Below are 20499 nucleotides of genomic sequence, written 5' to 3' on the forward strand. Positions count from 1 at the left end.
CTTAGAAGACTCATCATATATAAAATGCTTTTTATTTTGTTTTATCAATGAGAACAAGAACCGGTCCAGGAAAACAAAAAAACCCAAATCATATTAAAAAAAAAAAAAAAAAAGATCAAAGATAAAAAAAAAAAAAGAAAAGCTGGTTCTTGTTCTCCTTTACTTTCTTCTTCTTCTTCACTTGGAAGGAGGGAAGAAAATGGCGTCAGCAGTTCTCCTTGAACGGAAAGAGTTCTCCACCTCCGGAGTCACCTTAAACGCCGCCTGCAGAACCTCTGGTGACAAAGCCTTCCACACCGATGTCCTTCCAGCCAAATGTGTGAAAATTGGACTACAAAAACACAAAGAGATAGTTACAAACTTTTTAGTTTCATAATTCATTCAATCTAAAAACTCAAATGGGAACTGTAGAGAAAAAAAAAGTTCTTACTCAGGAGTAGTGACAATGGAGAACCAAGACATGCCATCAGAATCAGCAATCTTTGAAACCACAAAGAACCTTGGCACAATGAAGAGAGAACCAGCTTTGATATGAGTCTCAAGAACTCTTTTCCCATCAGCACCAGCCACCTGGACTCTTCCACTTCCACCCACAATGTAAGTCACCTGAAGAGCCGAGTCACAAGAGAAACCAGGAGAGCACATGGAATGTGCATCGATCCGAACAAGATCAGCTCCAAAACCAACCTCTCCAACCAAAGGAAGGTTCTTGGTGTTCAAGACAACGACCCTGCCTCCATCCTTGATGTCAACATCAAGAGGAGCCTCCAAACAGTTCAAGACAAACCCATCACGGTGCTCCTTCTTGGGCTGTGGCATCTTAAAGCTCGCATCAAGCTTCACAATGCCATTACCGGTTTGAGAACCAACGAGTTTCTTCACGGTGTTCTCATCAAGGTCCCAGGCTCTGCCTACAAACTCAGTGGAGAAACCGGTGAAGATACCGTTTGAGCCAGTGAGATAGAACTCAGTGAACTGTCCTGCTTTGTGACCCTTGTGGGTTTCACCGAGAAAGAGGATAACAAGCTCCGTATCCTGGTTGTTGAACCACCATGTGACCACACCAAAGGGAAGAGCAATCGAATCACCTTGCTTGATTTCGATCACCTTCTCCTCCTGCTCAGGGAGGACAATCCCGGCAGTTCCAGATCCTGAAATCAATATAAAAAAAAAGGTAAAGTAAGAAGCTTTTAATTCCTTACACGCGAGGTTATTATTAGATCAAACGATGAAAACGTGATTAAGCATAACAAAAACAGCAAAAGACTACTCCTTTTCTGGCACACAGTAGTCGTGATCTATTTTGACTATCATACTCTTCACTATTCACAGTCTTAATGCAAGAATAAAATCAGCTAACAGATCGTAGAATCAGGATCACAATAAACCCAATCAGAGTGATGAATATGCATGAATGACCATAAAGTTGACAACTTTTTGAAGAAACAAGGATCAAAACCCTCAAAAATCAAAGCAGAGTTACGAAATCGATCAAACCCATAATACAAAAAACATGGATCGGAATAAAGTCGACACCTTTTTAGAAGAAGATCAGAAAGAGAAAAAAAAAAAACGAACCTTGAAGAACATAAGCGACCTTAGAGGAATCAGAGTAACGAGGGACAGCGAAGCCATGCTTCTCAAGAGCAAGCTTAGCAGCACCAATGTTACCCTGTTAAAGCATCGGCAACTCTTCTGGGCACCAAGCAAAGTACGATCCACCATCTCCTCCGTACACCTTCTTCGGCAGCTTAGGTGAAAGATCCAACTCCATTTTTTTCAGTAAAAGAAGAAGATTTTTTTTGGTAAAGGAGGAGTAGTCAATTTTGATAATGTGATGATGTGAATAAAGAGATGCGACACGTTTATTTATAAGGAGAGGCTTAAGAGTGCATCCGTTACTAAAACAGAGACTGACTCGGCGAAAACAAAGAGATTTTTTTTTTACTTGTGGATAATTATCTTAATTAACGTTTTAATCCAAGTTTTATCCATTACTTTATTCCCACGATCTTATTAATTAATTACGTTTCTATATAATTATTGATTTTGACTCTACCAAATAAAGATGCCTTTAGGAGAAGATAATTCTTTTGTTAATCCATCACGTTCTTGCGAAGTCCCATCTCCTTAGACCTTAGACAACTGACCTAAATCATGTATTTAGTAACACTTTTATACACTGAGTGTTGGTGGAATGTTAATTTATTTTCTTGTAAACTCATCAAACACGAAATTTGCTTTAAAAAATTGAAGACCTTAAATTGAATAATGTACAAAATCATATCAAGTCTAACGTCAGTAACGTATCCTTTCCACCAGCTTGAGACAATGACTTGGTTAGAGAATAATATATATGCACGCACGTTTCATAAACGGAGAATACATCTGAAACCGATAAAAAGATTGTACAAGATCACAACCAAAGTGATGTCAGATTAGCCGACCGCCACATGCTTTGAAATGTTCATATAAAATACGTGGAGAGCCTACCAACATAACCCAATTGCCAAGTGAAAATAATAAAACTGAGCCACTTTTGGTCACCTCGTCAAATATACAGATCGAACAGTTGGAAGCACTCCAATGAGAAACAACTAGGCGAAGAAAAGAGAACCTCACTTTCTTTCTACTTTCGTGTGGCGAGCAACCCCATGTTACTCGTCTCAATAATTAATACCATTTTAAATATTTTAACAAAAAAAGTGGAAAAAGAAGAAAATCAAAAGTAGTAATAATGGGTCTCAGGTCAGCTAAGTTAATGGTTCAGAGCATATGCTTTCGAAGATCCTCTCTCAAATGACCACTTTTTTTGGTCTATAAACCCAAAATGAAACGTCTCCTCTCCATTTGGCTTCTCTTTTGATGAGGTCGTAAAGGCCAGTATCAACAATGAATGCTCCTCATCAAACTTTCCTCTCTCTCTCTCTCTCTCTTTTTTATCTCTTACATATCTAATTACATGAAGGTATTTCCGAGCTCACGGTGCTGGAGATGAGATGAGACGGCGGCTGAGATTTGGCTGGAGAGGGAAGAGTGATCCGTAGACCATTTTCTAATAAGGTGTGATCGATTTTATGGAAGAAAACTAGAATTAGAAATTGGGCAACTATGTTCCTTTGGCAGTTTGTTCTTGTTTCTTGAAGAGTTTTTATTTTTTTTTGGGTTTCCACGTTTCTTGATGTTAATTGATAACACCAATGATTTGTCACTTTTTGTGTCTTATTCTTTACTTTAACCGCAAAAAATGTATTAAGCCATTGCTGGGGTGTGTATGATGCGATGTAGTTCTTAATTAAAGGTAAAGAATGATTCGGTTATCACATTAGTAGAGAACACATAATATTACGATCAAGATTATTTTGTATATTTAGAAACTAAAGTTACAGAGATGAGCTCGTAAATCTAAACGAAGCGTAAGAGATAGGATAATTAGTAGAGCGTTTTGCAGTAATTCAAGATGACGAATGCATCCGAAGTTCAAAATGAATCTTAAAAGAGCTTCAAACCAAAAAGAGTAATTTTAAGAACTATCCATCAAAGTTAACACAAAATTCGAAAGAACAACAAAGGTAGTTTCAGAGAAAATGGAGGACAAAAGTTAAAAATATAGCTCAATTGAAAATCTCTTTCCCCATAAATAAAACTTCAATAGAAGAAGCCGAGAACCTTGCCTCCGACATTCTTCCTTCTGGCTTCTTCATGGTCCATAATACCAGCAGAGGTAGTCAGGACGATGTAGCCAAACTGCAGAATTTAGTGGCTTAAATCCATTATTACCATTGAGACAAGTACACAAACTACTAACACTGTTGTATTGGTACAGTATGCAAAGTGATTCTACAACACTCTCAAAGCTTGATCTTATAGTGAGTGAGGAGAGCGAACCTGTCTAGAAGGTAGCAAACGGGCAGTCCAACCTTCAATTTCCTTGACACCAACATCAAAACGTGGGCTGATAACGCCACACTTGTTCAACCTTCCGTTCAATTCAACGACGATCTTGCCAGATCTGTGGTCATCGACATACTCAAACTCACCGATGTAACCTGCATTTGATTGGTAACCACAAAAAAATTTAGAGAACCGACACCTAAGAATCTTGAGGATCTTTATGTAAAAAACTAATGGGAGACATCATCATACCGTGCTTCTGCATGACAATCAGAAACTTGATAATGACTTTTGAGGATGGCCTGATCATGACCTGCCTCTTGCCTCGTTTCTCAGCATTGTACATGCTCTTGAGAGCATCGTTAAGAACACTGATTCTCACCATCTTGCCCTTCGCTCAATCCTCTACTAAACAACTCAAACAGAATACATGAGCATTTAGCTAAAACAAACAAAATATGCAGAGCATTTAGCTTCTGATCTTTGGTTCAAAACAGAAACGATCTTACTGTAAGTAGTTCATGATACAATGCACAGAACTAAGCATCACGAAAATTGACTTCAATGGGAATAACTAAGAACTTGTAAATGCAAAACAAAATCACTAAGACAAAGAGGTCTCATGGTTACACTCCAGAAAATGCATATACAGAGAGAAAACGAAGCTAAGACTGATGAATACGCAAGCGTTCCTAAGTTCACTATGAAAATGCTACGTTACATCAACAAAACAAAACAAAGAACTCTAAGATCCTAAAATTCTCGGAAGCGAAACAAGAGAATAAACAAACTCACGAACAATTAGCAATCGCTCACTTCTGAAAATTCTATAAGGAGATCAGAGAATCTGAGCGAGTAGTATAGTGGAGACGATTGTACCTTAAGATTTGGAGCTCGAGAGGCTGAGGCACTCAGTGACGGAGAAAAGCAAATAGAGGAAGAAGAGAAGGTGAGCTAGGGTTTTCTTATTAGATTTTATACTCGAGAAAAATCATAGAAACCAAATGAAATGTGTTTGATACGATGCGTTTTAAGCCCAATGGGCTTCTTTATTACACGACCATTGAAGCCTGTCGAAGCTATCAACTGGGCAATTGCGTTTTGGGTCGGATGAGTGATTGATATGTGGCGAATGCGCCTCTCAGAGCCGTCAGACCTCATTTAACAATTGATCAATCTAATGAATTATAAGTCTACACGTCAGTTATCCGCGTCAAGTGCTGTTAGCCAATAAAATAGAAGTAATCATTCTCTCGCTCACAGCCGTCAGATCTTATTTTAAAAAGTCGATCAATCTAAACGAATGATAATCCTCCACGTCAACGATCCTCGTGAAATGCAATTAGCCAATAGAGTACAACGGTTCCTTCTCTATATATACTAAAAACCCTCGAGAGATCTAAAACAAGCACCACCACCACCACCACCACTACAACGATATCCGATTAGCAACTTTACTCTATTTCCCCCGAGTCGTCAAATCGAGATAATGGCACCAAGAGCCGAGAAGAAGCCAGCCGAGAAGAAGCCCGCGGCGGAAGAGAACAAGACCGCCGAGAAAGCTCCGGCAGAGAAGAAACCAAAGGCCGGAAAGAAACTGCCACCGACGAAGGAGGCCGGCGACAAGAAGAAGAAGAGATCCAAGAAGAACATCGAAACCTACAAGATCTACATCTTCAAGGTGCTGAAGCAGGTTCACCCAGATATCGGGATCTCGAGCAAAGCCATGGGGATCATGAACAGCTTCATCAACGATATCTTCGAGAAGCTTGCTCAGGAGTCTTCCAAGCTCGCAAGGTACAACAAGAAGCCGACGATTACTTCTCGCGAGATCCAGACTGCTGTCAGACTTGTCCTCCCCGGTGAACTCGCTAAACACGCCGTCTCTGAAGGTACAAAGGCCGTGACCAAGTTTACAAGCTCTTGAAGGAATTGAATTTGGTCTAGGGTTTACTTTTAGGGATTTCGATTTGCTATGAAGTAGGGAATTAGATGCTTTGGTCGCTTTTAAAGTTCGTATCTTGTTTATGTAAAACTAGGATGATGATATGGTTGTTCCTTTTTGTTTAATTCACTGCTTTTATGATAGTATTGTAATGTTTTTCATTTCGATTTACCCAATTGAGATGATGGATTTGCAATTTCTTATTTGAAGTATATATCCTTTTTTATCCATTTTTTTAGCCCGGTATTGCTCTAATTACATACCTAAAAAGAACAGAGTCCAATTCGAACTTGCGACTTCGTATTGTAACTGGAAGACAATAAAATGGGAAACAAAATTGAAATTAGTAGCTTAGTTCTCACGAATCATTATCGTCATGGCACACGGAGGACATAAGTAAGCATTAGGTTTAGGTGAACGCACTTAACATTAATGAAGAGTTTTTGGTGAACCTACAATAAAGCATAATTCACTATCACAAGTGTCATAATCGTTATTAAATTTCTTGTATCCTCCTTAAGCTAAATACAGAACCAAATATCTGAATTCTGAAGAAAAGAAGAGTTTTGATTCCAGATGATATTGTTTATACAAAAAAAATACAGAACAAACACGTCTCTGAAGCCAACAAAGAAAGCCAAATAATACAAACCTACTACTATACCCAATTGTTAATTAAACAAAGTTGTAATTGGGGAATACGTGGGAGTCTCGAAGGGGAAGGAGAAGACCCGGAAAGGAAGGGGCAAAAAACGAAGAGAAGAGTTCAAAGGAAAGGGGGCAGTTCCGTAATTAGTAGTTGGTTTGTCTATGGGGGAAAGAAGAGCAGTTAGTTAAACGTGCAAAGAAGAGCAGCTCTTCCCATTTTCCAAACACATAAACCGCGCACGCACCCATCAAACAAGCTTTGGTTTTGGTCATTCCCACAATCTTTTCGTTTTCTCGTTCGCAAACAACAAAACACCTTTTTATCTTTTTCTTCTTTGATCAAGATGTATCATCGCATTCCGTCGTTAATGGAGCCGTTTCTACGGAGTGTCTCTGACCGTTGGCCGGTCATCGCTCAGGCTGCCACGTGGACTGTGCTCCTCATGTTCACGGTCGCCGTCGCTTCGTTTGCTCCTGAGATGGCGTTTGTGTCTACGGTGTCTTCCTCGTGCGGAGGAGGAGATGGGTTCGTGAAGATACCGGTGGATTTTGCTGGGGAGAGTGTGTGCGTGCCGTCTAGCATGGTGAAGAGATCGCGTTTCGATTTGTTTGTGCCTTCGATCTTTGCTGCGGTTATGGTCACGGCGTCGGCTTGTTTGATCCGATCGTGTATTGGCACGGAGAATGCGGATCATTTATAAACCAAAACATAACAAAAAAAACTTGTAAATTCGTTAATAATTTTGTATTCAGTTACATAAACAACACATTCACCGTTTCCTTTTAATTTTTCCAAATTCAGACATGATAAGATCCGTCGTAGAAATATATACTGTATGACATTCTTCAGTTTTTTATAATAGAGAGTTACGTATCTATCTCTTAGATCCGACTTACACTGTTACACACAATGAAAATTAAAATGGTATCCACAATCTTGGCATTCCGTTTTGCCATCATCGGGTATGTCACACCCATTGGACTACTTTGTTAACATTTTAATTTTTGACCAAAAAGGTCCAAAACGATTCGGACCTAGACTAATTCCTCTACCGAATTCCAGCGTTTAAACACTAAATAACGTCTTTTTGTTTACAAACCCCACTATTGGCTTCAGTATCTCTGTATGCGGTAGATTTACGAACAGAATTAATCCCTTGTAAATGTAACTAGTTTAAACTATAAAGTATACATAATACATATTTACAAGATTATTAAGATTTAGATAGATTTGATAGTGCTCAAAAACAATAATTCAGTTGTTTTGTACTAGTGACATCGATCGTCGTGTTGCATAATATGCGTATGTAAGTAAATTGTTGAAAAGTAAATAATTCGGAACGAAATCAAGGTTTTTACCGTTCCTCGTAAGGGCATCATTAATAGGAGAACTTTTTTTTTGTGTTTTTAGATTAAATATATAGTGAAAATAATGTTAGATCAGTTATTAAGATTATAGGTAAAAAAAATGGGAGAACTAATTATGGTGTTTTTAGAATAAAGATATAGTGAAATAATATTCATAAACATTTTACAAATTATAAAAACTTATAAAATAACATTTAAATTGCTTACTTATATAAAAGCAATTGTATACTTATAAATTAATATAATATTCATAAACATTTTACAAATTATAAAAACTTATAAAATAACATTTAAATTGCTTCCTTATATAAAAGCAATTGTATACTTATAAATTAATATAATATTCTTAAATATTTTACAAATTATAAAAACTTATAAATTAACATTTAAATTGCTTACTTATATAAAAGCAATTATATACTTATAAATTAATATAATATTCTTAAACATATTACAATTATAAAAACTTATAAATTAACATTTAAATTGCTTACTTATATAAATGAAATATTTTCTTTTTTTCCAAAAAATCTCGTCCAATCACATGAAGCCACGTCAAATAAGAACTGGACTTAGATCAGTTCTACATCAAGAACTAAAAAAAGTGTTCTAAACCACTATTCATTATTTTTATAATTCTTTTGGGCTAAGAACACCTTTGGTGTTCTTTTATTAATGATGGCCTAAGAGCATCATTAATCGAGAACGACTCAACGTTTCTCAAAAAAACCAAAAAAAATATTTTTTTTATAAATTATTATTATTTATTTATTTCCTCATTGTTGTTTCACTTAACAAGTGACACATGTCACACTTGTTCTGAGAATCGATTCTCAAGTGACTTGGGAAAGAAACGATTCCTTTCTTTTTTTCCTTCTCTCTCTTCCTTTTATTATTTTCTAATAAGAGTATCTGAGAGAGTTACTCCCAGTAATCATGGTCTAAGTAACTTGTTAGAGCAAGCCCGTTGGTTATACCTTTCGGATGTCTCTTATTTTTTAAATAATAATTTTTTTAAAAATAATGTTTTAATCGTAATTATCAAGAGGTCTGTGCCTAAACCCTTTTAGATACTTAGAGGCATCGAAACGTGTCAATAATTCATTGGATACGTTTTGTTTTGTTTTGTTTTTTCTTTTCCTTTTCCTTTTCTTCATTAGCTCCTCTCTCCCGATACGAACAAGAAAAAACTATTCGCATAAATCGATTTATCAAAATCAAGGATCATGGAATTGGGGTTTCCTCGGGAGTGAAGGATGATCCAGAAAAAAACTTTCAAAGGATTGATTTGAACAAATCATGTGGCTTTCTTTCTTGAGATCTAGAGATCGATTCTCCTTAGCCGAACTCAGGTTTTGTTTTGATCGGTTTTTTTTTTTTTAATTTTGGGTTTATTATGCATTTTTCTCTACTATCCTGCAACCTTTTTCAACATTCAATTGCGATTAATTTCTGTTTCGTTTGATTGTGACTTTTATCATTGTAGTGGTAATGCATGCGTACAAGTTTTTTAATCTTCTGTTGGTGTGAGTGATTATCACTATACGGTTTCAGTTTCATTATAATCTATTATCTATTTGTAGATTTCATTTTTGCACATCTAGTGGATTTTGTACTTGATTTTGCAGAGAAACAACTTTTTCGCTTTGCATTGACAAAGAAAACGTACGACCATGGTTCTTGTTTCTTTCTTGTTTATCACTATGTTTGGTTCTTGTCTCTGAATCGTTTCTATGAAATCCTATGTTTTAGTTTACAATATTAAGTCTAATGGAAAAGAGAAAAGAGTTGAGTGATGTTCAGTTGGTTCTTGTTTTAAGTCTACTTTGAATCTTGTTTGGTTCAGTTTTAAGTATTGTTTGGTTATGTTTAATTGCCTTTTGTTTGGTTCTGTTATTTGTATTGTTTAGTTCTTGTTTAAACTATTTGTCTTTCTTGTCTTCCCAGGAAATCCGAGAAGAAGCATGGGCGAGTGTCTGCTTTATAACTTGAGGTTTTGTTCTTCTTTTGTTTTGTCTTCAGTTTCGTTTGTTTCTTTGTTCATAACAGAGGTGTGTAAATTCTCTCACTTTAGGAGTTTTGTTTTTACATTGTACAAAGCTTAGTTAAAACAGTCTTGATTTGCCTCTTCTCCTTTACCAGTGTCCAGTTTTGCTTCTGCAGCTCTGGTAAAGTCAACACCCTTTGATGTCACGACAATGCTATGACCAGGACCTGCAAGTGTTTGTGATTTCTCTTGCCTGCAACTTTGATGTCACGGCAATGCTATGACCAGGACCTGCAAGTGCTTGTGATTTCTCCCGCCTGCAACCAAACTCACCAGCTAGCAAGAAGTTTAAAACTAGCTTCCACGAGCCTCCACATCTCCTTTTGATATCTCCCATACATTTAAAGATCACCCTCTTTTGGCAAATGTCGAGAGCTGCATCTCCTGTGATTATTGTTGTGTGTCTTCTTTATATTTTCCTAACTATTAAGTATGGATGTTAGACTTTAAACACATTTTTTTAAAAAAATTAGACACCCAAAGATAACTAATGGGAAGACAAAAATTAAAAACAAAGTGTGAAGAGATTAATATTATTTTTAATATTATTAAAAGATAGAGACTCATTTGAGGATGTGCAATGGCCATGCTCTTAGTATGTCAATGTAAAATTTATAGGCCCAAAAATATTAGAATGAGTAGAAGCAATATATCATACTACTGACTGAGTCTGAGGCAGTGACCAATTTTGATTGGGCTTTCAACAGCATCTGCTTAAATAAAGAAAATATATCAGATAGACGTCACCCTCGTCAGAACGTCCCTGCGATTGCTTGCAGCGGGAAGTTTTCTTTCTCTCTTAGCTCCCGAATTGATTTGGGTAACGTTACTTCACCATCTTCTCCAACTCGATTGATTGATCCTTTCCGTGCTTGCGTTTCTCTTGTACCATGTAATCATTCTCTTGATTTTAGATCTCATCCTTTGAATTTTATAGCCTAGGACTGATTCTCTCTTTAGATTCGTCGATCCAGTCTGATGATGATAATTTTCAGTTTTCTAATCGAGTTTCTTAGAGCGAAATTTTCTCAGCAATTTAGAGGATCTCTTCTCATGTCTGTATAATATTCGTTCTCAATATGATTTTTTATTTTTGATGGATAATTGCAGTAGAACCAGTAGGCTTTGGCGATTTCCCGTAGCATAATTTAACGAATCTGTCTCTGCTGCGAGTGGGGAATCCATGGGGAAAGGATCAAAAGATCTCGGCAAGAAGGAGAGCTTAAATTCTACACCCGTTAATTCAGATACTTTTCCTGCTTGGGCTAGCGATGTCGGCGAATGCGAAGAGCATTTCGGTGTTAGTCGTCAGAAAGGGCTGAGTACTGATGAGGTGTTGAAGCGACATCAGATCTATGGTTTGAATGAGTTAGAGAAGCCTGAGGGCACTTCCATTGTCAAGCTGATATTGGAGCAGTTCAATGATACATTGGTTCGTATTCTTTTGGCGGCCGCTGTTATTTCCTTTGTCTTGGCCTTCTTTGATGGCGACGAAGGTGGTGAGATGGGTATCACCGCTTTTGTTGAGCCGCTTGTCATTTTTCTCATCTTGATTGTTAATGCCATTGTTGGGATCTGGCAAGAAACTAATGCCGAGAAGGCCTTGGAAGCTTTGAAAGAGATTCAGTCTCAGCAAGCTACTGTCATGCGTGATGGCACTAAGATTTCTAGCTTGCCTGCAAAGGAGCTTGTTCCTGGCGACATTGTGGAACTAAGGGTTGGTGATAAGGTGCCTGCTGATATGCGTGTGGTTGCTCTTATCAGCTCAACTCTGAGAATCGAGCAGGGGTCCTTAACAGGAGAGAGTGAGGCAGTCAGCAAAACCACCAAGCCTGTTGATGAGAATGCTGATATTCAAGGAAAGAAATGCATGGTGTTTGCTGGAACCACCGTTGTGAATGGTAACTGCATATGCTTAGTTACAGACACTGGAATGAATACGGAGATTGGAAGGGTTCACTCACAAATTCAGGAAGCTGCACAACATGAGGAAGACACTCCTCTGAAGAAAAAACTTAATGAGTTCGGTGAAGTTCTGACTATGATCATTGGGTTAATTTGTGCGTTAGTGTGGCTAATCAATGTCAAGTACTTTCTTTCCTGGGAGTATGTTGATGGCTGGCCCAGAAACTTTAAGTTCTCCTTCGAGAAGTGCACATATTACTTTGAGATTGCTGTAGCATTGGCGGTTGCTGCGATTCCAGAAGGTCTCCCAGCAGTTATCACCACATGTTTGGCTCTTGGTACACGGAAGATGGCGCAGAAGAATGCTCTGGTTAGGAAGTTACCCAGTGTGGAGACTCTTGGATGCACTACTGTAATTTGCTCTGATAAAACCGGAACCCTGACAACCAATCAGATGGCTGTTTCAAAGCTTGTTGCTATGGGTTCTAGGATTGGAACCCTTCGATCTTTCAATGTTGAGGGGACCTCATTTGATCCTCGAGATGGAAAGATTGAAGATTGGCCTCGGATGGATTCAAATCTTCAGATGATCGCCAAAATTGCTGCCATATGCAACGATGCTAGTGTCGAGCAATCTGATCAGCAGTTTGTGTCTAGGGGCATGCCTACTGAGGCAGCTTTGAAGGTAAAACGGTCAACTCAACTTGCTTGCACCTTTCTCTTCTTAATTAAACAGACTTAAAAGATTTATTTTGTTCATTTTTGTCCAATTTCAACATGTGTTAAGTGCTTTAATCTGCATTGTTATTTCTATTGGTGTTGTTTGTTTCATTGAGCAGGTTTTGGTGGAGAAAATGGGATTTCCCGAAGGATTAATGAAAGCGTCGTCTAGTGGCGATGTCTTACGTATGTATTGTGAGTTTAATTTGTTACTCATGTTGATAAAATTTTAGAGATGCTAAACTTCTGTATATTCCTTTTTTTAACATTATGAAAGGTTGTTGTCGGCGATGGAGTGAATTAGAGCAACGGATTGCTACTCTTGAGTTCGACCGTGACCGGAAATCAATGGGAGTTATGGTGGATTCCATCTCAGGAAAGAAACTGCTACTGGTTAAGGTCTGTTTTTCATCATTTAGTATATATCTATGATTATATGGCTTGTGCTTTGGTTCTCATAAATGGATGTTATTAGTCAAGAAAACCATGTCCCCCTCATTTTTGAGCATCTAAGTCACCAATTTCAAAATTTTCAGGGTGCGGTAGAAAATTTATTGGAAAGAAGTACACGTATTCAGTTACTTGATGGTTCCGTTCACGAACTTGACCAATACTCAAAGGATCTTATTTTACAAAGCCTACATGATATGTCCTTGGGTGCATTAAGATGTCTCGGATTTGCGTACTCAGATGTTCCCTCAGGTTTTGCTACTTATGATGGCAGTGAAGACCATCCTGCTCACCAGCAACTTCTCAACCCGTCCAATTATTCTTCTATCGAATCCAATCTAACATTCGTTGGATTTGTTGGTCTAAGGGTGAGACACGGTCACCATGATATTTTTGGTTCTGTCTTGTTCCTCTTTGGCGATTATTCATGCTCTACCTTTCCAATGTTTGAAGGATCCCCCAAGGAAAGAGGTGCGCCAAGCCATTGCAGACTGCCGAACAGCAGGTATTCGGGTCATGGTTATTACCGGAGACAACAAGAGCACAGCGGAAGCTATCTGTCGTGAAATTGGCGTATTTGAAGCAGGTGAAGATATCTCCTCAAGAAGCTTGACAGGAAAAGAATTTATGGATGTTCAAGATCAGAAGAATCATCTAAGACAGACTGGAGGGCTCTTGTTCTCGAGGGCTGAACCCAAACATAAACAAGAGATTGTCAGGTTACTTAAAGATGATGGAGAAGTGGTTGCCATGACTGGAGATGGAGTCAATGATGCTCCTGCCCTGAAGTTGGCTGATATTGGTGTGGCTATGGGCATTTCTGGAACAGAGGTAATTGTCCCTCTTCTCCCTTCTGCAACCACGGTATGATTATAGCTCTGTCCGTTTTCTAAAGCTCCGGGGTTTTTGCAGGTAGCGAAGGAGGCATCTGACATGGTGTTGGCAGATGATAATTTCAGCACAATTGTTGCAGCTGTTGGTGAAGGCAGGTCCATCTATAATAACATGAAGGCCTTCATCAGGTGAGTCTTCTAATGTTACAAGCACATATATATGCCTCTTCGTATTGGTTGCTTGAGTTATGCATACTAAGCCTATATATCTGACTATGATGAATAAAAGGTACATGATCTCTTCCAACATCGGTGAGGTTGCATCAATATTCTTGACAGCTGCTCTTGGAATCCCAGAAGGCATGATTCCAGTTCAGCTTCTGTGGGTGAATCTTGTAACAGACGGTCCTCCAGCTACGGCTTTGGGATTCAACCCCCCTGACAAGGATATTATGAAGAAGCCTCCTCGTAGGAGCGATGACTCGCTTATCACTGCCTGGATCCTCTTCCGCTATATGGTAAGCAAAAACCGATTTGTATCACTTGTTCATCTTCTTGGGCTTTTCTAACTGACTATTATGGGTAATATACCTACAGGTGATTGGAATGTATGTGGGAGTAGCAACAGTGGGAGTATTCATCATATGGTACACACACAACAGCTTCATGGGCATAGACTTGAGCCAAGACGGTCATAGCCTTGTGAGCTATTCGCAGCTCGCACATTGGGGCCAATGCTCTTCATGGGAAGGCTTCAAAGTGTCTCCTTTCACAGCAGGCTCTCAGACTTTCTCATTCGATTCAAACCCTTGCGACTATTTCCAGCAGGGGAAAATCAAGGCATCCACACTCTCCCTCTCGGTGTTGGTGGCAATTGAGATGTTCAACTCCCTAAACGCACTCTCAGAAGACGGCAGCCTGGTGACGATGCCACCGTGGGTGAACCCGTGGCTGCTCCTGGCAATGGCGGTCTCTTTTGGGCTCCACTTTGTGATACTATACGTTCCATTCTTGGCGCAGGTCTTTGGGATAGTGCCACTGAGCTTGAATGAGTGGCTGCTGGTGCTGGCTGTATCGCTTCCGGTGATTCTGATAGACGAAGTGCTCAAGTTTGTAGGAAGATGCACCAGTGGCTACCGCTACTCACGTCGCACTCCCTCTGTTAAGCAAAAGGAGGAGTAAGAATCCCAATCAAAAGCATTACATTATTAGACTCGTAGTTTTAGCTGAAATTTAACTTTTGTCGCTTTGGGTATTTAACTCCCCTAAACAATAATTTTTGGTTTGCGAAAAATGTTCCTAACTTGATTCTCATTTGGTTCATGGACAAAGAGCCCGAAATAGAGATGAATGTTTCAACCAATCCTTCATTGTTATGCTTATTCACTTGCGTAATCTTATATACACCAGTTTGGTTATTGGTTGGGTGATTTTGATTTGAGGTACATACTCAGATCAGTGCAGCAGTACAAATCTATCTCTCTTCATGTGAGAACAATCCCGGTAATCGATTGATTATAAAAAAAAAAAGGTCGAGTCAAAAAAACAGATTCAACTGTAGTTAAATCAATAATAAGTGGTAGCTTAACTGATTTAGATCTGACCTTACGAACCTAAATACCGAGAGAAGAAGAAAAATTGAGCAAATTGGTTCATTCTCATTAGATTTTCTAAAGCATAAGATTGCAAAGATTTAAACTACATCATCATCACTTCACATTGGCTAAGAACAACAAACATAACAACAGAAAAAAAACAAAAGCAGTAGCTAAACTCCTAGATTTACTTTTTTTTTAAGACTACTAATCGAACCATAGCTAACACGGATCCCAGAAACAAGACATTGCGAACCCTAATTCCCAAATCGATTTAACCGCCGAAACCGTAGAGAGTGCGGCCTTGCCTCTTCAAGGCGTAGACAACATCCATGGCGGTAACCGTCTTCCTCCTGGCGTGCTCAGTGTAGGTGACGGCGTCACGGATGACATTCTCGAGAAAGATCTTGAGGACACCTCTGGTCTCCTCGTAGATGAGACCGCTGATACGCTTGACACCACCTCTGCGAGCAAGACGACGAATGGCAGGCTTGGTGATACCTTGAATGTTATCTCTAAGAACCTTCCTATGCCTCTTGGCTCCTCCCTTTCCCAATCCCTTCCCTCCCTTTCCTCTTCCTGACATCTCCGATTTCCAAAAGAGATCTGTGAACAAGAAGAAGAAGACCAAAAGAAAGAGTAAGAACACAGAGAGAAACCCGAGATTTCTTTCCAGATCAATCCACAAATTACAATCGAACAATTGAAATTGAGAAAAGATGAAAATCTTGGCTAAGCAAGTCAGAGATGTAAATATATAAACCAACCTGATGATTTGATCAAAAGCTTTTATGAGACCTCTAAAGATGAAATGATAATAGCAAAGATGTTATTTCAACAAAGACATGTGGATTGAGTCCATTTATAAATGAGAGGCGCCTACCCAAAGAATGATTGATGGCCGTTCGATATGTATCCTCTTTCAACGGACCAAGATTGCGATCCGCGTGAAAGCTTCACAGCTAATATGGATCGTTGATTCTCAAAATTCGACGGTGGTAGATGTTTTCGTCATTCTCAGAAGAAAATTGTGTGAAATTCATCCAACAACAGAACAGAACCAAGATTTCTTCTATCTAAAAAGGCTTTATTTGTAATACTAGGCCCAATTAGTCGAGACGAAGCTACAAGTACACGTTGGAAATTGGATCTCTGGCCTTCTTACATACACAAAGAATGACACATTTGGCCGATAATTTTGGTTTAGTTTGTGATCAAAGACTACAAGTGTTTTTTGGATAAGGCAACCTTATTGGGCCCTAAAGAGAAAAGGAAAGATAGCCCAATAATCAAAAGTTAGTATTAGGCCCTAAACTATCGTCTCTCGGAAAAAAACGTCGAGAGAGGGTTTTCCATATTTCTTTTGTGGCCGTCACCGTCGCCGTGAAACTGGTCTCTCACTGTGTTCCTCTCTCTCTCTCTCTCTACCTCAGGTGAGAGTTCTCTTATTTATTCTTCTGCGAGATGTGTGATTACTTTCTTCTTGTGTAGAAATTTTTGCACTAACATTTTGTTATCCAGTCTCGATTATTGTGTTTCTGATTGCTGCTGTTGATGATCTTTGGTAGGTCACGAGATTATATAAACTGTGACCTCTCAGGAATTGTGTTGTTACCATGTTTATAACGAGATTTGTGGGAAGGAGATTCTTGGCTGCTGCATCGGCGAGATCGGAGTCAACTACAGCAGCAGCTGCCTCGACGATTTGTACTCCCAAAAACCCTCTGGAAGAGTTCTTTGAGTTCGACAGAAACCAGGACGAAGATAAGCCTGTTGTCTACGGTATGCTTTCCTCCTTATTCATTTATGCATTTTGATGAATATGATAACTCTGACTATTTTATCAAATCTGATATGTAGTAGTAGAATTTTTATAGATTGTAAAGGACATTAGTTGTTGTTTTTGTTAATGTGTGGAATCATTTGGTGGTTAAGGTCGAGGTTGGAAAGCTTCAGAACTGCGTCTCAAGTCATGGGAGGATCTTCAGAAGCTGTGGTATGTTCTTCTTAAAGAGAAAAACATGTTGATGACTCAGCGTCAGATGCTTCAAGCTCAGAACATGCAGTTTCCTAACCCTGAACGCATTCCAAAGGTAATTCGATTTGGTCAAGTGGTTGTTGATATATGTCATGAAAAGATGTTTTCATCATTATGGGACATGAATGTCAACTTTGTTTGCATCCTCCCCCCACCAATATAGGTGAGGAGATCAATGTGTCGCATAAAGCACGTGCTGACAGAGAGAGCGATTGAAGAAGCGGATCCTAGAAGATCAGCTGAGATGAAGAGAATGGTTAATGGTATGTAAAACCCATTGCTCTTCTTTTGGCAACCAGAGTAGTAAGCTCAAGTCTATTCGCAGAGGTTTGGGAGTAAGATGAAATAACGCATAGTGCTCAAGAGGCTGAAGAAAACTTTGTTATTTTGTCCTTTGGAACTTGTCCAATGATTGTGACTCTTGTATTTTGGCATTAGCAAATGTTTCTTATCTATATGCACATTTTCTTTATTATGTTTATTTCGAGACAACATGTTGGTCCAGTTGATTGAAGAGCTGTTGTCTTCCTACATAATCCAAGTTAAGACTAACATAAAACGGGAGAGCAGGCCAGACGGCTATTACACCTTATGAAGTAGTTTTAGGCAGAGATGGAAGATTTGGTGGTTTAGCCGAGAGTCTTATAAGGCCAAATAGTTTTTACTAGCTGCAGTTGAGATCAGAAGAATAATCAAAGCACCAACTCTGTGTTTATTCTCAACGAAAACTGATTATTTTGGCGAAATCTGTGATTTGTGTGATATAGATAGATTAGTAAGATCAGCCGCCTTTATTGGGCTGGGCCTTAAAGCTAATTGGGCCCTAAAGCTAAATCACATAAACCTTTGTTATAGTCGGAAAATTTTTAGGGAGGGTTTCAATTGTCTCTGTGCCGCCGGGTGACCTTTAATCGATTCTCTTTCTCTCTCTGTCGCCGTCAAGTTCACTATCTCCGGTGAGTTCTTACTTCGTCGCCTCTCTTTCGCTGCTATATGTGGTGTCCTGTGTCCTCCTCGGAGATCGGTTAACCTAGAGAGATAGTTGCTCTGTTCGTGGAACTTTCATCAAATTTGGTATTCACAATCTGAAAATTTTAGGTTTGTTTTCCTTTTTTTTCACAGACTTATCTTCTGTCAAGTTTTGAATGAGAATCATGGAGGAGATTGCAAATCCGGGCCTTGTCGATAAAATCAAGAAGTAAGTTATGCTATTCCCATCTTGAAGAAGATAACATAGATTGTTCTCTCTTGTAGCCAAAAGAATATAGCTTCAAAATAAGGAATGAGTCAGTTCAATTCTCAATAACTTGTGTGTTTTTTAGAGCTATGCCTCATGTTTTTTAACTGGTCTCGTTTTGCTATCGTAACCATCTCAGGGAAGCTCCACAGCTAGCAACTGTGTTGAGAGAAATGAAGAATGGTTTAGATGTGGTTAGGAGCAAAGTGGAGGATCTCACTGCTAAGGTATGTAGTCTTTGTATTACAGCATCTTTAACATATTATTGGATTCTTATTTGGTTTACGAAGAATTGATGGCTAAATATATCTGAGTGGTAATTTCACGTTTTGTGACATCTGCATCCTGACTTTATCAATTTTGCAAATCTTAGGTAAAAGCAAACAGTTTCCCGACCACGGATGGGATAAGTTACCTAGAAGCTAAGCATCTGTTACTTCTAAGTTATTGCCAATGTCTTGTATATTATCTCCTAAGGAAAACAAAAGGATTATCTATTGATAGCCATCCTGTTGTAACAAGCCTTGTGGAGATACGAATGTTTCTAGAAAAGGTTTGCATCTTTGTCTTTTTCCAATTTAAACCACCCTACAAGTCGTAGAGTTGTACTTAAAGCTTGTTTTTGTTTTGTGTAGATTCGTCCCATAGACAAAAAACTTCAGTACCAGATTCAGAAGCTCACTACTGCCGGTGGGTCTGCGACAGATCTAGCCGAGGGAAAAGGATCTGGTCCTGCCAAAGAATCTGAAGATCTTTCAAATTATAAGCCTAAACCAGACTTACTTGCTGACAAAACTGAGGATGATCAAGAGGTGAACTTTACTATCCACCAACACTTGTGAAGAGATATGTTGCATGTTCTTTTCATTAACCTGTTTGTCTCGGAAAATAATGTAGGATGGTGTTTACCGACCGCCGAAGTTCGCTCCTATGTCTATGGATGATAAGACATCAAAGCAAGAAAGAAATGCTGCCAGAAAAGAGAAGCACTTTTTAAGAGCCACTGAAGATACATACTGGAAAGATGTGTTGGATGATCTCGAGGACAAGCCTGAAGAGGTAGGCTGGAAGAAAACTAACTTTGCAGTTGATATTGGTAGCGATTAGTTTGATGTTAGAACTAAATGGGTGAATGTATATTATAAACAGATCCGAGACTTTTATGGGGCTGAGAGCAGGGAGCAGAAGAAGTTTATAACACAATATGAAAGGCAACAACAAGCAGAAGAAGAGCTCTTCACTCGGGCACCTCGAACTAAAGAGGATAAGAGGAGAGAGAAGCGCTTGAAATCAAGCAGCGGGTATGTGTCTGCTTTGGTTGAAAACTGAAATGTCTGGATATTTTGATTGGTCCTTATGTAATAATATGCACGCATGTTCAACTGAATCAGGTTGCTTGGACTAACCGAGAATTTTATGGATGAATTCAAGTTCTTGGACAAAGATGGTGAACAGCCCCGTAAAAGGGGAGGAAGTTTCAAGAAAAGAAAGGTAAATCGTTTTACTGTTTACTCTTTGTATTATCAATTATTTTCATTTCTTATGTGTTTTGACAATGTACTGTTTATTTTTCGCAGACAAGGCACTGACTGGTTACTTTTGCTGCATCACTGCACCAATTTTGTTTCCAAGTTATGATGATTGAAAGTAATGAATGTAAGAACACATAATTTGCAGTTTTACTGTTTTAGTATTTGGTTCATGGTCATGCTCTTGCAGTAAAATTCGGAAGAGACCTTTTCTCTTTAGCTAAATTTAGCTTGTTACCACCGAAACTTCCTTTTCAATTTTTAAGTGATGTAACAAAATCTTATTGAAA

At 38.7% G+C, this 20499-nt stretch overlaps 9 protein-coding genes across 12 annotated transcripts; 5 read left to right on the forward strand and 4 right to left on the reverse strand.

The window, feature by feature from the left end:
- Positions 1-18: 18 nt before the first annotated feature.
- Positions 19-1938, reverse strand: LOC147927788 (glutelin type-A 3-like). Its single transcript, XM_087483079.1, has 3 exons — positions 1579-1938; positions 431-1151; positions 19-331 (listed from the first exon to the last, which is right to left on the reverse strand). The coding sequence occupies exons 2-3, from the start codon at positions 817-819 to the stop codon at positions 178-180; spliced, it is 543 nt and encodes a 180-aa protein (XP_087339205.1). The 5' UTR covers positions 820-1151; positions 1579-1938; the 3' UTR covers positions 19-177.
- On the reverse strand, positions 833-1774 carry LOC147927789 (glutelin type-D 1-like). Its single transcript, XM_087484666.1, has 4 exons — positions 1739-1774; positions 1579-1672; positions 945-1151; positions 833-837 (listed from the first exon to the last, which is right to left on the reverse strand). Exons 1-4 carry the CDS (start codon positions 1772-1774, stop codon positions 833-835), a joined length of 342 nt encoding a protein of 113 aa, XP_087340792.1.
- Positions 1939-3502: 1564 nt separating the features above from the next.
- Positions 3503-5139, reverse strand: LOC104739360 (small ribosomal subunit protein uS8z/uS8w). 2 transcript variants are annotated; one of them, XM_087484201.1, is made up of 4 exons: positions 4774-5139; positions 4147-4299; positions 3889-4049; positions 3503-3747 (listed from the first exon to the last, which is right to left on the reverse strand). In XM_087484201.1, the coding sequence occupies exons 2-4, from the start codon at positions 4277-4279 to the stop codon at positions 3649-3651; spliced, it is 393 nt and encodes a 130-aa protein (XP_087340327.1). In that variant the 5' UTR covers positions 4280-4299; positions 4774-5139; the 3' UTR covers positions 3503-3648. The 2 variants fall into 2 exon arrangements, with proteins under 2 accessions (XP_087340327.1, XP_087340326.1); XM_087484200.1 differs by having other exon boundaries at positions 4147-4302.
- Positions 5140-5383: 244 nt separating this feature from the next.
- Positions 5384-6069, forward strand: LOC104739361 (histone H2B.1-like). Its single transcript, XM_010459682.3, has one exon. The coding sequence runs from the start codon at positions 5384-5386 to the stop codon at positions 5819-5821; it is 438 nt and encodes a 145-aa protein (XP_010457984.1). The 3' UTR covers positions 5822-6069.
- Positions 6070-6684: 615 nt separating this feature from the next.
- LOC104739362 (uncharacterized) lies at positions 6685-7363 on the forward strand. The gene has a single exon (XM_010459684.3). The coding sequence runs from the start codon at positions 6832-6834 to the stop codon at positions 7186-7188; it is 357 nt and encodes a 118-aa protein (XP_010457986.1). The 5' UTR covers positions 6685-6831; the 3' UTR covers positions 7189-7363.
- A 1587-nt stretch (positions 7364-8950) lies between these two features.
- LOC104743177 (calcium-transporting ATPase 1, endoplasmic reticulum-type) lies at positions 8951-15173 on the forward strand. 2 transcript variants are annotated; one of them, XM_087484204.1, is made up of 11 exons: positions 8951-9207; positions 9803-9848; positions 10019-10722; positions 11013-12492; positions 12647-12713; positions 12805-12926; positions 13064-13345; positions 13431-13808; positions 13890-13999; positions 14100-14328; positions 14408-15173. In XM_087484204.1, the coding sequence occupies exons 4-11, from the start codon at positions 11086-11088 to the stop codon at positions 14990-14992; spliced, it is 3180 nt and encodes a 1059-aa protein (XP_087340330.1). In that variant the 5' UTR covers positions 8951-9207; positions 9803-9848; positions 10019-10722; positions 11013-11085; the 3' UTR covers positions 14993-15173. The 2 variants fall into 2 exon arrangements, with proteins under 2 accessions (XP_087340330.1, XP_087340331.1); XM_087484205.1 differs by lacking the exons at positions 8951-9207; positions 9803-9848 and having other exon boundaries at positions 10543-10794.
- Positions 15174-15448: 275 nt separating this feature from the next.
- Positions 15449-16291, reverse strand: LOC147927790 (histone H4). The gene is made up of 2 exons (XM_087484216.1): positions 16173-16291; positions 15449-16011 (listed from the first exon to the last, which is right to left on the reverse strand). The coding sequence occupies exon 2, from the start codon at positions 15989-15991 to the stop codon at positions 15680-15682; it is 312 nt and encodes a 103-aa protein (XP_087340342.1). The 5' UTR covers positions 15992-16011; positions 16173-16291; the 3' UTR covers positions 15449-15679.
- Positions 16292-16692: 401 nt separating this feature from the next.
- On the forward strand, positions 16693-17954 carry LOC104739365 (uncharacterized). The gene is made up of 4 exons (XM_087484215.1): positions 16693-16838; positions 16974-17187; positions 17341-17498; positions 17607-17954. Exons 2-4 carry the CDS (start codon positions 17022-17024, stop codon positions 17712-17714), a joined length of 432 nt encoding a protein of 143 aa, XP_087340341.1. The 5' UTR covers positions 16693-16838; positions 16974-17021; the 3' UTR covers positions 17715-17954.
- A 306-nt stretch (positions 17955-18260) lies between these two features.
- Positions 18261-20455, forward strand: LOC104759113 (uncharacterized). 2 transcript variants are annotated; one of them, XM_087484208.1, is made up of 9 exons: positions 18261-18399; positions 18566-18641; positions 18820-18907; positions 19054-19233; positions 19316-19492; positions 19578-19739; positions 19830-19981; positions 20072-20171; positions 20258-20455. In XM_087484208.1, the coding sequence occupies exons 2-9, from the start codon at positions 18589-18591 to the stop codon at positions 20267-20269; spliced, it is 924 nt and encodes a 307-aa protein (XP_087340334.1). In that variant the 5' UTR covers positions 18261-18399; positions 18566-18588; the 3' UTR covers positions 20270-20455. The 2 variants fall into 2 exon arrangements, with proteins under 2 accessions (XP_087340334.1, XP_087340335.1); XM_087484209.1 differs by lacking the exons at positions 20072-20171; positions 20258-20455 and having other exon boundaries at positions 19830-20009.
- Positions 20456-20499: the final 44 nt, after the last annotated feature.

The sequence above is a fragment of the Camelina sativa genome, chromosome 14 (assembly GCF_030686135.1).
Source record: "Camelina sativa cultivar CO46 ecotype springtype chromosome 14, ASM3068613v1".
Taxonomy (NCBI): Eukaryota; Viridiplantae; Streptophyta; class Magnoliopsida; order Brassicales; family Brassicaceae; genus Camelina; species Camelina sativa.